Source organism: Balaenoptera borealis (assembly GCF_965194805.1).
Source record: "Balaenoptera borealis genome assembly, chromosome: 8".
Classification (NCBI taxonomy): Eukaryota; Metazoa; Chordata; class Mammalia; order Artiodactyla; family Balaenopteridae; genus Balaenoptera; species Balaenoptera borealis.
This window is the reverse complement of record NC_138865.1, coordinates 74005184-74028668: the sequence shown is the minus strand read 5'-3', so window position 1 is coordinate 74028668 and position 23485 is coordinate 74005184. Positions and strand designations below refer to the sequence as shown.

Genomic DNA, 23485 nt, shown 5'->3' with positions numbered 1-23485 from the left:
AAACCTTCCTTTCCCCTCCTCAAAGCTGTTCCTAAGAAAACCTGATAATCTTATATTTCAGGGTAAATTTATCTATTTGCTACCTTGGAAGAATTTGCATCTGAAATGGGATCTCTAATTAGGCAGTGAAATTTAGGCATCTGCAGAACAAGTAGGTCAGATGTTTAAGGAATTCCATTTGATGCCTAATTTCTGAATTCTTCTAAAACAATGAGAGATGTTATCCTGGTAGTCCGCAGCTTGCTACCAGCTCAGCACACGGTAATACCTTTCAAACCCTAGCCAGCTCTGGCTTAAAAAGTTGAAGATTTAGCCAAAATTCCACTTCTGCCCCTTGGTTCTTTCTCCAGTAGACCTGAAGTTTTCTTCCCAATTAAGGCACTTCTGAGTTCAGAACAGAGAAGAACTGCCTCTCATCTCTGTTCTTGATTCCAGTCACAGCTGTTCTTCTAACTTGATGCTGACCATAAGCAAGTTACTCTGTCTCTGGATAGTGGACTAGAGGATTTCTAAGGCAACTGACAGTTTAACAGTCTGTGATTCTAGGTGCCTGTTCTCTTCATGGTGGCAAAACTTAGAATTATACATGAGCAAATCCTACAAAGTTTACTTCCTATGTGGTTAGAAACAGGGAAGCCCTATTATTTTCCCATTTTACAGATAAAGAAACTTGAAGTCTGAAGTAGTTGAGTACAGTAGTAATTCAACCAATGTATATATTCAAATAACCTTTTGGCTTCCTTAAGTAGCTTCCATCTGACTTGGAAAAAAAAAATCTTCATTATCGTTAAGCATGATGTGGGGACTTCATATTAATCCAACATGTATTAACCCTTCACTGCTACATCTGTACTCTCCTCCCCATCATTCATCCCCAGAGAATACTTTTCTTCCCAGATTTAAGAGGAAAAAATGTTATTTTATTGTCTGCTTTTTCATTCTTACAACCTGGATACTGCTAAGTCATTCTCAAGAAGGTTTAAGGTTATTGAGAGGACTGAAGGATCTAGAGGCATCACAATATTGAAACCCTTGAATAACTATTGCTGAGGAGAGAGTGTAGTGATGGCTATATTGCACACGTGCATATACACAAAAACACACACGGGCACACATGCATACATAGTGGGGCCACTCACTGAAGGGCATACTAACTAGCTATTTTTAAACAATTTCTCAACTCATAGTTTAAATTATGGCTTACACATTTTTGCAAATCTGGCAAGTTTTAATTCTAAAACTGAAATGGTAGAAGGGGACATTTTCTTTGGTCTCTTGTTTCAGAGATTGTAACCATAATCAATGAATTATCTAAGTTGGTTTCTGTTTGGAGGCTACTGAGGCATCTTCCTCTTAATGAGTTGCAGACCCCTCTAATTGAATTCTTGCTATGCATGCTTTCCCTGTGGTTAAGAATCTACCTTATAGATATTAAGATAGTCTGTGTTCAAATATGGTCTCATTGATTTAATTTCTCTTGAGAGAAAAAATGCATTGCTAATGGTCACCTTGTCTCAAATTTCAGATTACGGTGTTTCGGATGGGATCAGAAGGACACCAGGACATTGATTTAGCCATCCTGACAGCTTTGCTTAAAGGTAAAGATTTTCTACGTCCAGAGAGTGCAAAAATAATTTAAATGGATTAACACAGTAACCTTATGTCTCCTAAGAGTTGGATATAATTCCAAATGATACCATGACACATCTAATTATTGATAACATAAGGGCCTCTGTTGTAAGACATTCTTAATGCTATTAAATTCCCCTATAATAGACCTCTTACAGTGTGACTCAATTTCATGAAATTTAAATGTACTGCAATTCATCCGTGTCCATTGAATCATAAAAATATATTAATTAAAAGGCTAATGTAATATGTAAGAAACTAAGTTACTAAGGTTAGTTAATAATTATTACCCTGCCTACTTTCAAAAACCATTTGATATGGCATAGATGATAGATAGATAGATAGATAGATAGATAGATAGATAGATAGATATGGAGATATTATAATACATTAAAAATGAAAATCAAAACCATTGAGAAGAAGGGAGAAAGAAATAAAACAAAAAAATTGGGCTACTGTATTTGTTATAATTGAGCATTAAATTTAAGCTTCCTAGAAGTTCAGATAAGAATAGAAATGCCCTGGGTTGTATGATTTTCCTTTATAAGGTGGGCATTTGTCCTGTTTTCTAGTCCTAATATCATAAAGAGGTCCTTATCCTTGGAACCATATCCAGGAAAAGACCATTTTCCTCCAGGCTCTGCAGATCAGATTCTGCCCTTAATGTCCCTTAATAGGTATATTACATTTAACTAATAATTTTCACTATTAAAATAAACAAAAGGAAATTGCCTCTGTTTAGCACTGAAGTGAAAACAGGAACAATAAGAAAAAACAAAACCACAAACCTTGTTGACTGTGGTTCTGGGTTAGAGCTATCTCCTACATTCCCGCTAAGCCCCATAGTTTATGCCTGCTGCAGCATTTATCACATGGCTGATTACTGCCTGTTTGTAAGTCTCCATTAGACTATAAGCCCTGCGAGGGCAGAGAATGTGTCCTGTCCATTACCGCTTTCTTAGCACAAACAGTAGCATTTAATCAATTTTTGTTGAATAAATGAAGGAATGAATGGATTACTCAGTGATTCAGTGGTAGACTCAGCATCCCAAATTTTAAACTCAGAATAGCAGCCATTGTAATCTAAGTTCCATTCTACCTACCCTTATTCCACTATTAATAGTTTCTTGAGTACCCATCATGTGGCAGCCACTATGCTAAGTGCTAAGCTTTTTACAAATACTGTAAACATTAATTACTCCAACAACTACATCACATTAGAGCTATTTTTAATCCCCATTTTACAGATAGAGTAAGTGGAGCTACAAGAGCTTAAGTAACTTGCTCAAGGTTACTATGCTAATTGATAAGGCTGGACTTAGATCCAAAGTAGGTCTAGTTCTTCACTGTACCACGTGTGACCCCTTTGATACTAGAAACTGTCTATCCTCTCCATTCATTCCCAAAGGTACATGTGCACATTCATTCAAGATCCTGATCACATTTCGGAAGTTCACAATCCGATGAAGTGTATCGTGTGTCCCAAGTTGAGTATTTCATCCTAATGAACTAAAGCATTTCATTCTAACGAACTAAAGAATATATACATGCAGAAGAATTAAGGAACCATGCATGGGTTGAGCCACAAAGCATCTTCAGGGCCTAATCATAGCAACCAGAGATTTCCACTGGAAAGGGCCCCAGACTTGCCTTAATAAACTTTCCAGTGCTTATCAACCTGCTCTGTTGGTCACCTTATCCTATCTGCATCCCTCATGCAGCAGTATAAACCTCTTGCTCCAGGCTCAATGAAGCCAGAAAACATCTACTCATAGTAGATGAAGTTATTGTAAGTGGTCCCTTGACCCTTTCTGTGCATAAAATTACTCCAATTTTTTTCATCTTTTCTCATACACCTTGGAGGTTAAATCGTGTAGGTGTATACTCTTTCACTTCTGTACATGCACTGAAGTGTAATATGTGATTATAGCTATCCTCCGTAAATGAGGAATTCTTTTTCTTTGGGTTTAATCTTCATTGGTAAAGAAGTTCACCTGTGGCATAAAGAGAGAATAACTTTTATTGCTTATTTCTTTTTCTGGAAGGTATTTTAAAAGAGAGTGCAAAAATAATATATTCCTCCTCAAAAATGTCAAAATCATCAAAAACAAGGGTAGTCTCAGAAATTGTCCTAGCCCTGAGGAGCCTAAGGAGACATGACATCTAAATGTAATGTGGTTTCCTGGATAATATTCTTGAGCAGAAAAAAGGGGCATTAGGTTAAAACTAGGAAAATCTTAATAAAGTATGGACTTTAGTTTGTTGGGTTTTTTAAATGTTAAGGGAAAAATAAGAAATTTATGCTATCATATATTATGTATCTGAGGAGGAGACATACTGTAGCCAAGAAAACTCCACACTTCTTTCATGTCAAAATGACAAAAAAAGGAAAAAGCCTCTTATGGGATTAACTGTACAAGTCAAGTACATATATGATCAAAGTACTATAACATGCGTAGGCAGTATTTAATATAAAGAATCTATATAAATCACATAGGCATGGATAATAGCTGATCACTACTGATGTAAGAAACGATTAAAAATACCACTGGGGAATCTAAGACATGTAATGAATACAGAACTAACAGAAAACAATTTGTAGGAAATAAATGTCCTATGGACTTATACAATCATTTCAGAGATAATTACCATTTTATTTTATACAGTTCACTTCTTCAGACATAATTAATGCTATCAGTAATTAATAGACTAACTAATTACTTACCTATTCTTAAGCAGAGGAAGAAAAACTCTTTTTAAGATATGTATTTGTTAATTTGTTCAAACTATAAAGAAGAAAGTTTACAATAAAAATTCAAATGCCAAAAGAAAGTCAATATGTTCTAACTTTAGAAAAAATTTCTAGTAAGAATGCTATTGATTAGATTAGATCATACAAAACAATGAAAATCACTGTTTTCAGAGTCATTTTCCTTTAAAACTATATCTTTAAAAAAAACCCTAAATTTGAAATAAAAGTGGGTAAAATCTAATGTTTTTAAACTACTTCTGAATGCATGCCCCTCCAACTCTATTAACCAGAAAATGCAGAATTATTGTCACAAACTAGTACTGATATCAATACACAATTAGTCTTGCTAAATAACTCATTTTTAAATGGTTTAATTTAATCCTTGATAAAACAAAAATTTTGACATATATTCTAAAGTAGTTTCTGTCCAATAATTCTCTGCACCAGATACATTTCATAAGTAACTAACACCCTAGAATGTTTACTGAGAAGCTGTCTTTGCTTAAACTTGGATGATTAATGAATAGGTTTTATGGGAATTTACTGTGGCTCTGCTTTGAAAATTAAAAAATTATTTCTAATTATGTGTTCCATCTTTCCCACCCTTTTTTCTGTGTGTAGGCAGCTTAATATAACACATGCATGATTGCTTTCTTTTTAATATTGTTTTTTTTAACCCAGAACTGTTTAGATAGCTTTATTAAAGCCAAAAAAAAGAGACATTCATGTTGACACTTTCATCATTTATATGCAGTGCAAAGTTATTAAATATTATGCAATGGAAATAGATGAAATTTTGTCCAAAAGATATCTCCAGAGTCGAAATGTGTGGCATATTTATTTTAGGTTTAAAAGGGCATAGGGGGTAAACTGTGGGAGAACAGTGAAATATTTCAGGTAGCGATAAAATTCACCCAGTATTTTTTACAGTGTATTTTCTTAACAAAAGTATTATTAAGCCCTTCTCTGTATGAGACCACTTTTAATCTTCCTTGTGTCCTTTGACTGTAAATCAGGCTCCCCCAAATGCACTTGTTTCCTGATGGTTCATTTTACCTCTTTAGCCAAATCTTTAACTTAGATGTCACGGAGCAGATTGGCTATGAGCATTAGAACCTTAGCATGGGCCCCCCAGACCTATGTCTCCTACTGGCCTCTTATTATTACTTCATCCCAAAGCCACCCTGAAGCCACAATACCCTCTTTCACCTTGCTACTCCCTTGCATTTTACAAACTTGGAAATTGAGGCCAAAGAGTCTAAAAGACATTCAAGATCATTAGGCAAATCAGTGGCAGAGCCAAGGCTTAAACTCAGGTCTCCTCACTTCTGTTGTTTTCTTTACATACATGTATGAGTCTTTGGGGCATCCAGGATTTCTTGGCTCTACACTGCCACAGAGATTTCAGGCATTTGCCCCTTTGACTCCAGGGGTATCTGAATGATAACAGATCAGGACATCTACTTCCTTAAAACTATCAGAACACTTACCAGGGCCCTCAGCTGCCAGATGATCTTAGCTGCACACACAATATCTTAATGATGAAACTAGAATGCCCACAATTTAACCTAATGTAATGGAAGAAAAAGTATAGTCTGACACTTGTTTTATTTTTAAAGATTAGACCTCTGGTGAAATATTGACTTAACCAGGAATTTTTTTAGTTACATGTGACAGAAACACAGTTCAACCTAGTTCAAACAAAAAGAAATAAAATGGTTCACACAGCCAGGAAGTCTGCGGGTAAAATGAGTTCAGGCAGAGTAGCATGCAGGACTCAAATGGTGTCATCAGGGTCTATACTCCATTTCTTAGACGTTAGTCTGTACACTTGTTATGCAAAACAGCAATCAGCAGTGCCAAGCTCACATCCAATCCACTGAGCAAACCCCAATTCAAAAGAGCCATCTTTCCTCGTACTTACAATGAGAAGTCCCAGGGAGCATTTGGATTTGCTTGCCTTGGTTCAGTGCCCATCCCTGAATTCATCACCGTGGCAAAGAAGATGGGAGAATCCCTATAAGCATGAAATACAAGATGGGATCAGCTTCACCTGAGTCTCAGAGTTACAGATTCCCAACAACACATAAAAGAGGTTCTGTAGCCAGAAAGTAGAGGAGGAAAGAGTGCTGAGAAGACCAAAAGCAACTAAAAAATATACACGTCTCTGCAGTTGTATTAAAAGAAGTACTGAGGGTCAAAGAGTGTCAGATTTACCTCACATGCTGGCACCTCGTGCACCTTAGTGGAATAAATTCTTCACTCAGCAGACAAAAATGGGAACTAGGTCAAATGAATACTAATCAGGGTTCAGACATTCTCCCAAGGCATTCTCATACAGTTCACTTTAGGTAGACCTAAATATGCAATTTATGAATATTATTTACTATATATTGTTATTTATTACTATAATCATTATTACCCTTTTCAATTTTAATTGTCTGTACTTGATTATTTCTGCCAAAAATTTTAAAGGAGATTACATTCTTAACACTTTTTCCCCAAGACCAAAGTCTATCCCTTAGGAAAAAATGATTCTGGGAAGACCAAATCGTCCCAGGCTTTCCCCACTAGACACCATCCACCCCATCCTCCACTACCACCCCAACCCCTCAGAATAGTACTTACCACAGTGAGACCACTAGTAAAGGGCCTTATAATGTTAAGAATTACAGCCATACTCAAAGCATCGCTACTCCCTGATTGAACAAATTGCTTTACTTCATTGAGGCTTGGTTTCCCAATCTGTAAAACTGAGATAATTATCATACCTCACTTACAGTCATTGTAACAATTGTAATTAATAATGCAAGTAAAGCACTTAACAGTACCTGGAAAGTTCTGTTTAATAAATGATGGTTGGACAGATCATGATGATGATGATGCCAAACTAGAAATGAGGACGGGGACCACATCCGTTTTACTCATGATGATATACACATATACACAGTGCCTGGCACACCGTCAGTATTCAATATGTTATATTTGTTGGATGCGTGAATAAATGATCAACATGCTTTGGGATAAGATGAGATATATACATACATACATATATATATATATATATATATGTATATATATGTATATATCTCCTAGTTCTTTGCTGGCTGTAGAATTGACCAAGTTATTTAACCTCTGTATGCCTCAGTTCCCTTAACTGTGAAAAGGGAAATTGTACCTTTCTCATGTGGGTTGGTTTAAAAGGGCCGCATGAGATGGTTACACTGGAAGCTCTCTGAGGGCAGGCACTGTGCCTTCTTCATGGTAAATACTGAGCACTTAATGCGTTGATACTCTTCCCCTTCTAAGACAGGCTTTAAAAATTCCTAGGGGATTAGGATGCCCCCCATGTCCAAAATCCAACAGCATCATAAAATGTTAATTTTGAAAGGACACATAAATTTGAAAAACAACAACAAAACCCTTGAGCATACATGTAAAGGAACAGACAGACCACAAAAAGAAATTTAATCTTGAAAATGGTTGAGCACATGCTAAGCTGCCTTAAAATGAAGTTAATTTTCTGGCAAGTTTATTTTCTTCCATATCCAAGTAGATCTCAGAGCGATAATAGAGACCATGGTAGAGAGCAATTTTGGACACTTCTGTTTGTCTCTAATAGGAGAATGCAATAAAAGAACTTAAATCTCTTAATCTTTCTATTTGTGTAATGTTTTACAATTCACAAAGCATTTTCACGTAAATTTTATCATCTAATCTTTATAACAACTCTGTGGAATGGTTGCCAGTTTATTTATCTCCAAACTGGGCCTTCTGGGGCATGAAAGTGGGAGGTATAGATAATTATGACAGAACAAGTAGAATGAACCAAGAATGTCCAGGTAAACTGGGAAGAGTGATCATCCTGATTACAACACCCACCTTCCAATTAGGAAGTTTCCAGAAGAAAAGTATTATGTCTTCTTTGCCTTCATATCCCAATACCAGGAAAAATGCTTGACATACGCTAAGCATTCAATAAATGTCCACTGATTGAAAGAAGTGAAGTTTAGTCCCAAGCCCATCAGTCACTGGCTAAAGTCATATAAACAACCTAGACATAAACTGGGCCTCCTTACCCCTTGAGAGTTCACTGAGGTGGACTCCAGCCTTTCAACTCAGTGATCCACAGTAATGCAAATTCCACATCCTCCCCAGGATTTCTGCAAACTCCTGAAAGATGTAAGTTCTCTTGGTCACCCCTGCCTTCAGGTTCCTGATTCCACGTGTGATATTTCTGTTTCTCATCACAGAACGCAAAATGTAAAACTCAGCCTTGCCACAATTTCAAAACAAAAAACAAAATTCACTTACACAAAGCTTTTAACAGACATAGTAGACTTTTCTAAAAAAGTAGGTAGGGATGGAAGAGAAGTTTACTTCTCAATAATGCACATAGCTTCTAATTGCACAGCAGGCATCTCCAATGTTGACGTCCTTTGGCTATTTCACACAGGGACTTCCCATGGATCCTTCACCCTTGACTTCCCCAATGTCACACTGTCTCACAGTCTTCTCCCCCTCTTCTCCCACTGTTCTCTTCTTCATGCTCCCCTCTAAGAGTAAAACAAAGTCCTTCAAACAGAGCATTTCATCCCTGTTCTCTGACATTTTGGCCCTGGCCCTGAAGGGCTCATCTACCCTAAGCAGCTTTGCAGGGTATTTTTACAAACAAAGACAGCCTCCTTCCTAAGCAGAGTTCTGTTCCAACGCATAGGAGAGAGTGATTCTTCAGCTCCTTTGATGTAGGTAGTAAGTGAGAGAGTGGGGCTTGGACTTATGTCTCTAATCAGAAGATGAGAGTATGATGTTCTTTGCTCCAGGGCCATAATCACCAGCAGTAAAAGTTACAATGTGTAGGAGGCTCAAATGCTTGCAAGAACTGTGAACGTCGGCCCCCAGGTCTGCAGCCGTGGACGGGCCATTTCTAGCAGATTTTCAAGATTATGACCATGTCCATAAGATTGTCTCGTTGTAGAACTACACAGCTGGATAGAACCGTAAAGGTCTAGGGTAGGGAGAGACCTCTGCTGATGTTCAGACAAAGGGGAACTGGAATCCAGGTCTGCAGATGTACGGGTCTGTTACTCCTTCCCTGCATCATGCAGCCAGTGCTGGTGGCAGATGTGGTCATCCTTGGCCTCTTGTTACACAAAAGGTAAACACCTTTCACTCTGCAGCTCCCTCATGCCTCAGGATTGGCACGGGAACAATGCCATGTGCACATTAAGCTAATTGCGAACCCAAAGCTCCTGAGCAGCTCTCAGCTTGTGAAGACACTGCCGACTGCCCAGCAGTGCTGTAGAATTGTACCTTTTCTTCCTTGACTTGCCTGAGAGCAATGAATCAGCCATCAGTTAAATCAATTATTGAATATTCTGAATTACATAACCATGCAGATTGGTAAGAGCATGATTCCAAAATGAATAGTTTACATTAATAACAAAAGTAATAGTGATAACAATAGTAAAACATGTAACAATAACAACTAATATGGCATTTACTATAGTACAAGCATTAACTAATTTAATTCTCACACTATTCCAATGGGGCAGGTACTATCAGTATTAGCCATTTTACACTTGAGGAAACTGAGGCACAGCAGGCTGCCTTGGCCAAGGTCACACAGCTAGAAATTGATGGAGTCTGGACATGAACTCAAGTTATTTGAGTCCAGAGCACTTGGTCTGCATCCTAAGCCTCTATGGCCAGGATCAGATATTAAGGACTACCCCCATTTTTCACATGTTCTGAACAATAAATGGTGGCTAAACTTTCCTTGATGTATAAAAAAAAAAAATACAGATTCCTAGTTAAATATGGTCCACTGAATACGTGGATCTACTATTATTAGTCCCACTGAATCCCTCTAAAACAAGAGTAGATGGTTATTTATTAAAATATTTTTGTTGTTGGAGCAGAAACAATATTTTGTGTTGGAGCAGAAACAATATTTTGTGTTCACCACACTGATTTCTCTTCTTGCACACTGAAGATTAAATATCCTAGCCTTCCTTCCAGAGAGGTTGGGACCATGTGACTGTGCTTCGACCAAAGGGATGTGATCAGAAGTGGTGTAAGCCATTTCTAGACCTGGAAGATGAAAAGCCAATGTAAGAATGGAAAATAACATACCAAAGAAAACTGAATACTAAGCTGATACCAAGCTGACTTACACTTCAAAATGCTCAAAAGGCCCAGAAAGGTGGGGTACACGGAGTCTTTTTAAAGAAGTAGCCAGAATGCCATATCCACTCCCCTAGACTCCCCTACACTCCAAAACCCTCTCCAATCAAAAAGCAAAGATTTATTCTCTGAAGAGGGTAAAGCATATTCTCTGCACCAGGAGACACCAGGTGCAAGGTGAGGGCTAGGCTATAGAACTGACAATGGGGGTGCTAAATAAATTAATAGATATCAGATGCTGAGACCCCAGCCCTTCGCCCTCCACTTGGTTCCCAGCATGCTGGTGGCTGGGGTCTTCATCCTCCAGTGAGGAGACTGGAAGATCCTTTTTTTGTAAAACCACTCTTAACACCCATTGGCAACTCTGACATATATATGAGCCCTTGATAATTTAGGGACCTCAGTACTTATTTCTGAGAATTACTGTTCTCAGTAATTACTGAGAATTACTGTTTCACTATACAGTTGGTATTCTGTGTGGTAATTGTTCTCCATCTAGGAGTGTCTACATGGCAATGGCATTATTAACCTGATAAAATTATTAAAATAGTATTTTTAACCTGGTAAATTTATTGTCGGGAACGTGTAAGACACTCAAAATATTTGCACAGTGCTTTAATTTTACAAAACAATTTTTTCATCTGTTATTCTATTTAATCCTCAGTCCCTTGAGGGAGATCTTGTTGACTTTGTTTTACGTGAAGAAACTCGGTCTTGGGAGGATAAGTAACGTTTCCAAGCCCCCCCAGGTAATATCAAGGATAAACAACCTAATCGCTGGGGCACCTACTATAAGGCATTATCTTAAGTGCTGCAAAGTCTTCAAAGTCTTAAAATATGGTAGAGTACAGACCCCAGTGTAAAACGTAAACAAAATGCTAAAAAAGTGCAAATGAAAGAGACTGTGTGTCCAGGGGAAGTTTTATTATAGAGGCAGCATTTGAAATGCACCTCTGCAGTTCAGAATACTAAGCCTATTATATTGAATAAACAGCCTAGAGAAATCCAAAATAAATAGTATGCCAATTATTTTTTCAGAGGAATTTAAAATCAAGAAGAAGATACTTGTTTGTTTGTTTTCTTTTTCAAATTATTTTCCCATTTAGGTTGTCACAGAACATTGAGCAGCATTCCCTGTGCTATACAGTAGGTCCCCGTTGGCTACCTATTTTAAATATAGCAGTGTGTACATGTCAATGCCAAACTCCCAGTCCATCCGTCCCCCCGTCCTTCCCCTGTGGCAACCACAAGTTTGCTCTCCCAAGTCTGTGAGTCTGTAAGAAGAAGATACTTTTTTAAAAAGTCTTACTAAGACTGAAAATCAGAGCCTCCAAATAAACAGGATATAAGAATGTCCGAACAGGGTTTCTTTTGCCTGTACAAGTGTGCATCATTTTATCCAATCAGTACCTTCCTTAAAATGTATTTGTAAATTGTATCTTTTGAACTGTATCATACTTTAGACACACTTGTAAATTCCTAATTAAGGAGAGAATAAGTCCTTTTGCAAAAGAGAATCCTTTTACAAAAATATCACCTAAGTCACTGTTCTGTAAGTATTCACTTTTACAATCTTGTTACCAAAAGTGGGGTCAGGCTGCTCATCCCTCTGAAGCCGATAAAGAGGCAAGGCTGGTGGAAAGGAAAGTTTGCTTTATTTCAGAGGCCAGCAACTGTGGGGGAGGGTGGAGTCGTGCCCAAAGGCCAACTCCTTGCAACTGACAATCAGTGGGCAAGAGCTTTTATGGGCGGAGGGAGGGGGCCACATGCAGAAACAGCACAGTCAGCTCTGCCAGTCATCTTGAAGTTGGTCGTGTGGTGGTCTGATCAGTGTCATCTTGATTGTTTTCAGTACAGTTAGTCTTCAGTTCCCGGTCAGTTTGTTCCCATTTCTTTGAGGCCAATTCTCAGAATTGTGGCAGCTTATGTCATGCTACATCCTGGTCATCATGTAGTTCACTTCTTCCACCTGGTGGGGGTTTTAGTATCTACAAAACAGCTCATAGGACATGGCTCAGAATATTATTCATAGCCCTTGAGGAGGAACTAAAGGTCCTTGACTTTGCTTAATGACTAAACTTTTTTTTTTTAATAAATTTATTTATTTACTTTTGGCTACTTTGGATCTTTGTTGCTGTGCGTGGGCTTTCTCTAGTTGCGGCGAGCGGTGTCTACTCTTTGTTGCGGTGTGTGGGCTTCTTATTGCGGTGGCTTTCTTTGTTGCAGAACACGGGCTCTAGGCACATGGGCTTCAGTAGTTGTGGCTCGCGGGCTCTAGAGTGCAGGCTCAGTAGTTGTGGCACACGGGCTTAGTTGCTTAGTTGCATGTGGTATCTTCCCGGACCAGGGTTCGAACCCATGTCCCCTGCATTGGCAGGCGGATTCTTAACCACTGCGCCACCAGGGAAGTCCCTTAATGACTAAATTTTTATTATTTTGTCCTGTTTGACTGTTTTCCTTTGCTTCTGCATTTTCTCACTTCTCTGATTAAATTTATTCTTTGACTAAAGTTTTTCTACAGATGAAAGGCAGGCAGTGGACGTGGTGGGGAAAGGACCATAGGGTCCTGCTCCGTTTCAGCATGAGACTTTCAAATGGAGAACTCCTATTTATGACTATCAGGAAGGGGTGGCAGTAGAGATGGGATAATTGAAATGAATGGAGCTGGTAGGGTAGAGTGGATGGAGCCCAATTTAGGACAATCTTTTCTGTTCCAAAGGAAATGAAGAACACTGAATTCATTTTGGGTCACTTCAAAAACTGGCATAGACTCTTAGGTAGTCGTCTAAGGACTCTATCCAAAATAAGAGACTCAATAATAGAATCCAAAGGAGGACTCAGGAGATTGCATATATATTTATTTTATTTATATTTATATTTATTTTATATATATATATATATATGTATATATATATATATATTTTTTTTTTTTTTCCTTTGAGAGTAGAAAATTTGGTTCAACCTTGTTTTCCCCAGGGCCTAAAAGAAAGGCTGATGGAGAATTGGAATTCAATAAAAATCTGTTGAGTAAATGAAAACAGCTGGGGATCCAGCTCTCTTCTCTAAAGGCAGCCCCTAGATGCAGTGAAATGAAGACATCAAGAATTTCAGCAAGGAGTGGGAGGTGGGGGTAGGTGAAATGGGTGTATGAGGTCAAAAGGTACAAACTTCCAGTTATAAGTAAGTTCTTGGGAGGTAATGTATAGCATGGTGACTTTAGTTAACAATGCTGTATTTTATATCTGAAAGTTGCTAATAGAATAGATCTTAAAAGTTCTCATCACAAGAAAAAAATTTGTAACTATGTGAGGTGATAGATGTTAACAAAATTTATATTGTACACCTAAAACTAATACAACATTTTATGTCAATTATATCTCAGTAAAACTGGGGGAAGATGTTTTTAATAAACAAATAAAACCTCAAGCCCAAATGGCTTGACTAATAATCATAATAATAATTAAAGAAGCTGATATGTGAATTTTAGGTAACATTTTACTGTCAATTTTGGACCTAATCATAGGGCATTAGAGAATATTCTGGCTTACTTCATTAATGCAATGTGGGTTATTTTGTGATAAAGGAAGCAAAAACCTGTTTGCCTCCTTCCCTTTTTGTTGTAGGTATGATGTTCTAAATTTCTATGATCAGAAAAAAAAAAATTTCAGCTCTTAAAACCAGATTGCCTGAGTTTGAATCTCATCTCTGAACCTCTTAGCCATCTCACCTTGGACAAGTTTCTGTGCCTCGGTTTCCTCATCTGTAAAATGAGGATAATGGCACCTCAGAGCTTGTTGTGAGAATTCAATACATTAACACTTAGAAACAGTGCCTGGCACAAGCTAAGCATGAAAGAAATATTAGTTATTATTATCTTTCTTATTTACTAAAGATAAACCAAGAAAGAAAACTCCATCTCCCCACAAAGGGCTCTTTCACTCAGCTGTCTGGGTTTTCTCTTACAAGCCAAATCTGAATTTCTTCAGCTAAAGTTAATCCAATTTTTCCTGATTCCTTTTAACTTTCTCCTGGGAGTCTACCTGAAGTGATTTTTACCAAGAGGAGATAGTTATCATTCAAGGTAAGAAAATAGAGCAAAAAATAATTATCCACAGACCTCACATACTTTATATGTGTGTGTTTCAAGCCTTTAATTTGTTTTTTCTCAACATAGCAGCTGCATTCCTAAGAGAGGTTCACAAGGCTAGGTCATGTCTCTGCTCTGAGAGATAACTGAAGGTGTATCCTAGCAACCAAGTCACATGGCAGGGCCTTTCAACTACTTTCCTTCCACCTTTGTGGTTTTCATGTAGGTAGAGAATCTGAAGTCTTTAAATGAATGGATGGATGGGTTTTCACTGACTTACTGCATTTAGTTGCAAAACTTAGCAGTAAAGTAAATTGATAGAAATGAATAGAATTCCTGAGAAGAATATGTAATCCAGGCAAGGTTCTTTAGATAAGACAAGGAAAGGCCCAAAGATCCCAGCAAGAAGAAATGTTCCTCAATTAATTAGGGATGGGCTGCATCATCCTATATATCACAGAATCAACGCACTACTAAGACCTTGCAAGGTCAGTACCTCCTGCCCTCTCCCCCTACCACCCAGTCCATCAAGCAAGATCATGCTTAACTATCCAGGTCAAATGACTCACCCAACTTTTTTATTTGGAAACTCTCCCAAAGAGGGTCCACAGCTCTATTTACAACCCATTGAAGTGTTTAGTGACCCTCAGGGTAATAAAAAACAAAACAAAACATAACTTTCCCTAATAGTAATGCTCAAGTCCCTAAATAAATATTGCCTGCAACACGTACCCATTGGTGCCATGACATTTGGGATGCCTTACCTCAAGTGGGCTCTAACTGTGCTCCAAAACTGCTTCATACTTTAAGCCTCAGCCTCAGACACATTCTCCCTGTTCCTTCCTTCAAGTCCCCACTTCCTCTCACTCCCAGCAGATGGTATCCCCTCTTACTTAACTTACAATATTTAGGTTCATCTAAGCTCCCTTCTTTTCCTCTCATGAATATGTTTCTTCACTCAGCCTCATTGCTTTTCCTCCTCTGCCTGAAGACCCCTCTTTGCTAAAACCAACTACTCCCTGGCGTCCATTTGCCAGGATCTCAACCATCACGCACTTGCTCTTTCCTTTTACATTTTCAATGCCTCCCTCACCAGTGGCTTTTTCCCTTCTGCTATAAATACGCTCCAGGTACTTGTCACCTAAGAAGACCTGGCTCCTCTCCACCAGGACCCTCAAGGAAGCATCCTCCTTTTCTCATCTTAACCATCAAACTCTGAAAGGTAGCCTGCCTTTCTACCAGCATTCCTCACCCTCCACTCACTCTAAATTCTTGACTCACTTACTCACTCTGCAAATTCTTGCATTCCATATTCTTTCCCAGCCAATTTATTCACACAGCTTTCAGTGACTTGATGATGTCATCTTTATCCTCTTCTTACTGCAACTCTTTTTTATTTTGAGGGAAGGCCTCAATTTAAAGCCTCATTCTACAAGTTAATCCACCTCTCTGAGCCTCTATTTTCTTTTCTTTTTTTAAAATTTTATAGTTGCTTTATTTAACAAAATTTATGCCCACTTCTCTATCTACATACATATGTGTTTCAAAATCAGAGCAGGATACACACAAACTGTTAACACAGGACTTATAATAATGCTTAAAACATGTTACACAATGTTTTGTTTTCAGCTCATACTGACAGTGACAGATTCAAAATTATTCCAAAGGCTGAGCAGCATCATGTCTTTATTTTCTCGGGTGGTTTCTATGGTATGTCCTAAAGAAAGAGGGATGGAATTTTTGAGGGTTAATACATTGTGTTCAGTTTAGTTCAACCAACAGTTCTTGACCCATAAGAGGGGCTCACAAAGTGTTTTGGACTGGGAATAAAAATTTGAATAAAATAGAATCTATTTGAGTATACTTTAAAAAGCTTTTTTCACTGTCATATCATAAATATAACAAGGTCATCTTGTTTCTGATCCCCCAAAGTAAGAAAATCTATTTTAAAAAATAAGTTAAAAATGATTTTAGTAGTAAGTACTATGAATAACATTTAGTGAGTAGAGATCCTTCAAAATCAAGGTAAGAAAGAGTAGACAGATACTCAACACAGTTTTGCCCCTACCTTCTCCAATTTTGTTGGAAATATGTTCGTTTCATGACATGAAGCTACATGTTGACAAGATGTTTTCTAAAGTTCTTTATATGGGGAAGACAGCCATTTTCTGCTTTCTCATTTTTTTACAACTTCCAGGAGCCCACTTAATTCCTTAGAAAGTAAGTACTATAGTTCTGAAAATCTCAAAAAGCTTAGCTACATATTCTACTCACAAAATTTTTGAGCCTCCGTTTTCTGATCTGCAAACTGGGGATAAAGATATTCACTGTACAGATCTTTGTGAGCATTAAATGAGATAATACATGTAAAATGCCTAGCATGTAATTGTATGTATGATGGCAATTATTTTTATTTTTCATTGGTGTCAGAGATACTGAATATTCTGCCTTTCTGACTACTCCTTTGTTTCTTTCATTAAACTCTCTTACTTCTTCACTCTGCCTCTGTCAAACTTTAAAAGTACCATAACTTTAAACAGCACATCTGCATGAATAACCTCCAGACTCACCTCCAACCCTAGCTTCCCTCCCTGCTCCCTTTTCTAATTGCCTACTGGATAACTCCCTTGGTAGTCAAATTCAATCAAATTAATTATCATAAAAATAAATATAAATAAATGAAAATAAATTCTTTGCCCAAAAAGCTGATTTCTGCCATTTATGTTCATATAACAGCCATCCTTTTGGCTGTCAAGGTTCAGAGCCTTCATCAAGTTCTTCCTCCCTTTGTTCGAGCAAATTCTTGCTAATTCTGGGCATTTTTACCACCATAATTTCCTTTATGTCTATCCCTTCTTTTCCCTCCTTGCTCAGCATCATTAGACCTTCAGGACTTTTGATCTGAATTATTGCAGTGGCCTCTTAAGGGATCTTCCTGCTTCTTGTTGAACATATTCCTATCCATCTTCTATGCTTCAGTTAGAGGAATACTACTAGTGCAAAGATCTGATCAAAACACTCTTCTACCTACAAAATCCTTCAGGATTTCCAGTATAGACATGGCAACATAAATGTATCTTTCTCTTCCTAGAAAGCTTCAAAAATCAATAATGAAAAAGGAAGACAACAGCAAGCAAACTCCATTTTTGGTAAACTAGGAAAAATTCCAAAATATTTGTATATGTGGGACATCTGTAGGAGGAAAGGGTGAAAGCTGAGGAGAGAGAAACCAGCAGTGACAGTCCTCAGAAAGCACCAACAAAAATGTAATTCCTAGATGTGAGGAACACCCTAAGGTACAAAGTTCTCTCCTTTGTCTGGAACAGCATGTGCAAGAACAAGAGGGAGTTGGATGGTGGCAGGAGACCCTCCTGTTCCTGACTTAGTACATATAAGTAGAGGAGGTGAGCCACATATGGAATTATTCAGATAAGCCATGTTTGCAGGAGAGAGTTTTCCTTCATGGTAGCTGGGAAGAAAACCTTCCAGCTGTGAGTAATAACTAGCCTGGAATGCTACCCTGGGCCCATTATAACCCAACTCACTAAATGGTAAAAAATAAAAAAGGAATTAGCACACAGATTTATTCTAAGAAAAAAATAACAAAAGAGCAAAATGTATTCACAGAAGACTAATACTCTATAAAAATGTTTCCAGGGAACAGATGAACATTATGAGTAAATACTTTACCATGAACTTTAAAAAAATTAAATCTCAATGAAGCACTTACCTATGAAGAAATACTTCAGAGTTGGAATACCAAAGTTCAGGTAAGAGTAGGTGAGGCAGCAAGAGGAGATAAAATGTGAATAGCACTCAGGAATAAAGTAAAGGGGGAAAAAATAAAATTATCACAGAATTGCAGAAGAAATGGAAAATGGTACAAGATCAAATACACATTGTGAAAAACCCAGCGCAGGACACAAAGAGTAGAAATGAGGAAAATAAACAAAAATGAAATGAAACAGAGTTAATTGGGATTAAAGAGAAGTTATATTTATAGAAGATAGAAAAGAGATCCAACATAAACATACTTGGTGACTCCAAAGAAGACAACCAAAATAACGGATCAGAGCAAATATTTTGAAATATAATTACATAATTTAAAAATATAATTTAAGAATTTTTATTCAAATTTTTTAAAACTTTGACCTGGATATTGAAAGGGCCACGTTATGCTAGGAAAAAAATGGATTCAGAATCCTCAACACCCACACTTAAAATCCTAGTAAAGTTACTGAACGTCAAAGAAAAATAAAAGATACTTTGGGCCACCAGGAAAAGTAATCAAGTCTTTTATGAGGTGAAAATCAAGCTGGCCTCAGACCTTCTTACAGTAACATTCAATGCCAGGAGTCCATTGAGGAACAGATTTTATACTGAACCAATGTCATTCAGCTACAATGACTACTGAAAAAGCGAAACAAAACAGTTTAAAACAGTCGAGAACTCTGGCAGTATTGTTCCCTTAAGTTCCTCTTGAAAAAAACTATTGGAGAATTCAAGCTACCAACCAAGAGATGCTTCGTTGGTAAAATCACTAATTGTGAGCATTGATACTAGAATCTAATAGAACTAAGATTTAAAATAAAAATGGGAATTTGAGTAACAGAACAGAATGTAAATGTTACTTGCCATTTACATAACAACAACAAAAATTAACAGGAGGAAAAAGGGTGAAGGTAAAGTTGGTAGGCTTTTTGCCCATTATTATATCTATGCCTTTTGCCTAAGGAACATAATTTAAGACACAATTCAAGTATTAGTAAAAGAAATATAAACATATTTGACAGCACAGAGTAAAACACTAAAAATACAATCTTATATTCTAAAATTGAATGGTGGAGGAAAGGGAGAAAGGGTACATGCACTTAATTTTATCATGATTGCAATAGAAAACTAATTAATGCTTGCTGTCTAGAGAAACATGATTAGGAGCCCACCCCAGACCAACTGAATCAGAATCACCATTTAAACAAGATCCCCAGGTAAATGATATGCACATTAAAGTTTGAGAATTGGTACCATAACAAATTACCACAAACTTAGTGGCTTAAAATAACAAAAATTTACTCATAATTCTGGAGACCAGAAGTCTAAAATTAAGGTGTTAGCAGGGTTATATTCCTTCTAGAGGCTTCAGAGGAGAATCATGTCCTTGCCGTTTTCAGCTTCCAGAGGCTGCCTACATTCCTTGACTTCTGGCTCTTACCTTGCATCAGTCCACCCTGTTGCTTTCATTTTCACATGTCCTGCTACTACTTTGATCCCCCTATGTTCCTCTTCTAAGGACTCTTGTGATTACATTGCATTTGGCCCATCAGGTAATCCAGGACAATCTCCCCATTTCAAAATCTTAATTACAGCAACAAAATTTTTCTGCCATATAAAGTAACAGCTTCACTGGTTCCCAGGATCAGGACATTGACATCTTTGAGAGATGGGGGCATCACTCAGCCTACCACAAACTCCATTTGTTCAAGTCTCCCTCATCCTTCCCCATCTCTCAGAAAATTCTACTTCCTCCTTAAAGTTGCTCTGACTTAACTGACAGGAAGTGCTCTAGACTTATGTGTATAGCTTCTACAGAACTTACCACTTTGTTCTTTGATACAGTGATTTGTATACTTGTCATATCTCTCCTTTTATTCCATTCCACCTCCATTCTTATTAGATCACACTTTCCTTGAGGGAAGAGTTAGGAGACATGCTTCCATTCCCGTACTCTGCTGACAGTACACACACTGTTTTCATCAAGGACTTCTTAATTGCCAAATCCAGTGCACACTTTTGGGTTCATTTATTCATTCAACAAATAGTTATTAAACACCTATTATGTGCCAAGCACTGTTTTGGACTCTAAGAATACAACAGTGAATAAAGAAGACTCAGTCCCTGACCTCTTGCAGTTTACATTCTGGTGAAGGAAATAAGTAATAAACTAATAGATGCATAAGCTGGTGCTCAGTAATGAGAAGAGTTGTGAAGAAGGAAGACCAGTCTTTTCACTTGCTCTTTTTGCAGAATTTGCCCTATTGACCATACCCTCTTTCTTGAGAACCTCTCTTTCCATAGTTTAGGACACCATGATCTCCAGTTCTCTTCCTATCTCTCTGTTTTTGTGTGTGTGTGTGCTTTCTTTCTAAAGATTTGCTTTGCTTTCATACTTTTTAAGTATTGGTTTTTCACTTACCCATCTTCTGCTCTCTTCTTCTTGTCACCTTCATGCTAATGTTTCCCAAATCTGTATCTCCAGGCCTGACCCCTCCCCTGCCCCAGACCTCAATATCTAGTGGCCTCTGGTCATTCCCACCTGGACATACCACAGGCATTTAAGCTCAACATCTTAAAGAATGAAATTTTTCTGTCCCCAAATGCTTGTTTTATCTTGCATTGCCAATCTCAGTTGGGTTCCCAAGCTGGAGACAGGGGATCACATTTGACTTCTCTTTCTCTCTTGCTCCCCACTTTAAATCTCACCCAAGGCTATCAACTTTGCTTTCTCCATCCAAGCTGCTTCTTCAGGTGCTCATTTTCCCTTTCCTAGAATGCTGCAGAACTTTCCTAACTGCTTCTCCAGTCCACTGCTCTTCCAATCCATCCTTCACACTGCTCTAGTGATTTTCCTAAGTCATAAATCTGACTGCGTTGTTTCTGAGACAGAGTCCTCCAGTGGTTTCCTCATGACTTCAGGAAAAAACAAAACTCTTCCATATCATTTATAAGTCTTTCTATTCTAGCTTCATCTCTCTCTGCTTCTAACTCACACTATACCCCAAGCACTGAATCTTCAATATCTTCCCATGAATTTTCCAAATTCACTGAGTTATTTAACTCCCCAATCTTTGCATATATGATTCTCTTTGCTAGAACACTTTTCTTCCTCTCATTTGTCTAGTGAACTAATCCCATAAAACCAAGTGTGGCCATTACTTATGCAGGGAAGATTACCTGCAGAAAGAGGAAATAATAAAACCATATTTTAATGTCTTATACCTACTTGTTTTCATTTCTACGTCAGGACCTTTGCACTTGATGTTTCCTCTTCCCAGAATGTTTTCCCCCCACTTCTTCACACGATGGCTTTTTCTAATCATTTAGATCTCGGTTCAAGTGTTTCTCTCGGGGGGGGGTGGGTCTCCTGTTCACTCATTTTAACAGAGCAGCTCCACCACCCTGATCATTATCAGTACCATCCTTAGACCTTTGCTTTCAAGGGCCTTCTCCATGGCCACCTGGGATCCCACACCAGCTAGGGCTGTAGTACCATATGCTGGGGAGGGCAGGGACTGAGCTGACACCAGGACCTGCATAGACCCCAGACCCATTTCAATACTTCAGGGCATTTTTGAAACTTCTGTTTCCCACACGGGATCAACCAGATGCCCCAAAGTATTCCCAGACTTGTGCTATGAGGTTATCCAGTGGCTCCATGTCCAGCCTTGGTTTCAGGAGGGCAGCCTGGCCAGCAGATCACTCCAGCTGACTGGCACAATACTTTTGTCCTGGGATCATATGAAATGGGTTGCCAGAATGTTGCTGCCACTTTGATTTGGAATGACTCAAATTTTTTATATAGACACAGGTCCCATATATCCTGGGAATGACACTGCTCCTTCATAGCACTTACACGTTCTGAAAGTATACTGTTTATTAATTCATTTATTCATTTATTTTCTGAGTGCCACTCCTCCACTAGTAGAAGTAAGTAGTAAGCTATGTGAAGAGTGACCTTAGCTATCTTGTTCACCACCAGACATTCAGTGCTAAAACAGTTCCTGGCACCGAAGGTATTCAATAAATATCTATTGAGCAAATAAATGAATGATTGCATGAAATAGTGTATTTAATTACAGACCTCTCTCCTTCTCTAGAATGTAAGCTCTCAAAAGACAAAGGATTTTGTCTTATTCACCTTGGTCTTCATACTGTCATAGTGCCTGCCATATGAGAAGGCATGAGGTCAATATCTTTGAATGTATACATAAATAAATAAATGAGTGAATGAATGACCATATAATATCTAGACTCGGGGTTCTTAACCTTGTCTTCACAATTCTAATGTGTAAATGAGGTTAAGAACCTCTAGTTCTTAAAAGCTGTTAAGAATCTCTAGTTCTTAAAAGCTGTTAAGAAACTTTTAAAACTGCAGTGCTCAGGACCAGTTAAATCAGAGTCTCTGAGGATACATCCCAGGCATGAGTATATTTTAAATTTTCCAGGAAATTTCAATGTTCCACCACAGTTGAGAATAGGGTGACCAGCCATCCAGGTTTGTGCAGGACTGAGGGGTCTCCCAGGATTCAGAAATTTCACTGCTAACACTGTGACTATACCAGGCAAACTAGGATGGTTGGTTACCCTAGTTGAGAACCACTGATTCGAACTGTCACCCAGCACCAATCTTGAGTGATATATTTTCAATTTTTGAAAAGTCAAGACTCATCAGTTTCGTGCTTTCATTTGACACTTACCTAATTACATTCAGGCAGTTCACATTGACCTCAATGACTGCTTTCTGCTATGTGTTCTTGTTCAGATTTGTGTGGCTACTATTGACTTGGGTGACATACAAATTTGTGGCATACAAATGGCAAAGGGAATGATTAAACCATTACAGCAAGGTAATGCAAGGACCAATAGGGCAGCTAAGCTTCCTTAGCTGGAAGTTAGCATAAAGTGCTACCTTTCCAAATGCAACTCCAGTGAGCCTTCACTTTTCATTCTCCTTCAAAATGTTGACAGTACATTCTGACACGTTCCTATTTATCATTTATGTATGTCAGTTACCCTGGTATGAGCTTGCAGTCCCTGCTGTTGTCTGAGGAGAC

General features: G+C 38.0%; 1 protein-coding gene across 13 annotated transcripts in view; it reads left to right on the top strand.

Moving 5' to 3' along the window:
* The window catches only part of TRPM3 (transient receptor potential cation channel subfamily M member 3), a gene marked incomplete at its 3' end in the record, with an annotated part of 933308 nt that overhangs the window by 804647 nt on the left and 105176 nt on the right, over window positions 1-23485 (top strand). For 12 of the 13 annotated variants that reach the window (XM_082401351.1, XM_082401352.1, XM_082401350.1 and 9 more), the window contains one exon: window positions 1526-1598. In XM_082401351.1, coding sequence (XP_082257477.1) covers window positions 1526-1598 — 73 coding nt within the window. Of the gene's footprint in view, window positions 1-1525; window positions 1599-23485 lie in introns of those variants that run through there. The other variant, XM_082401339.1, reaches the window with a different exon arrangement.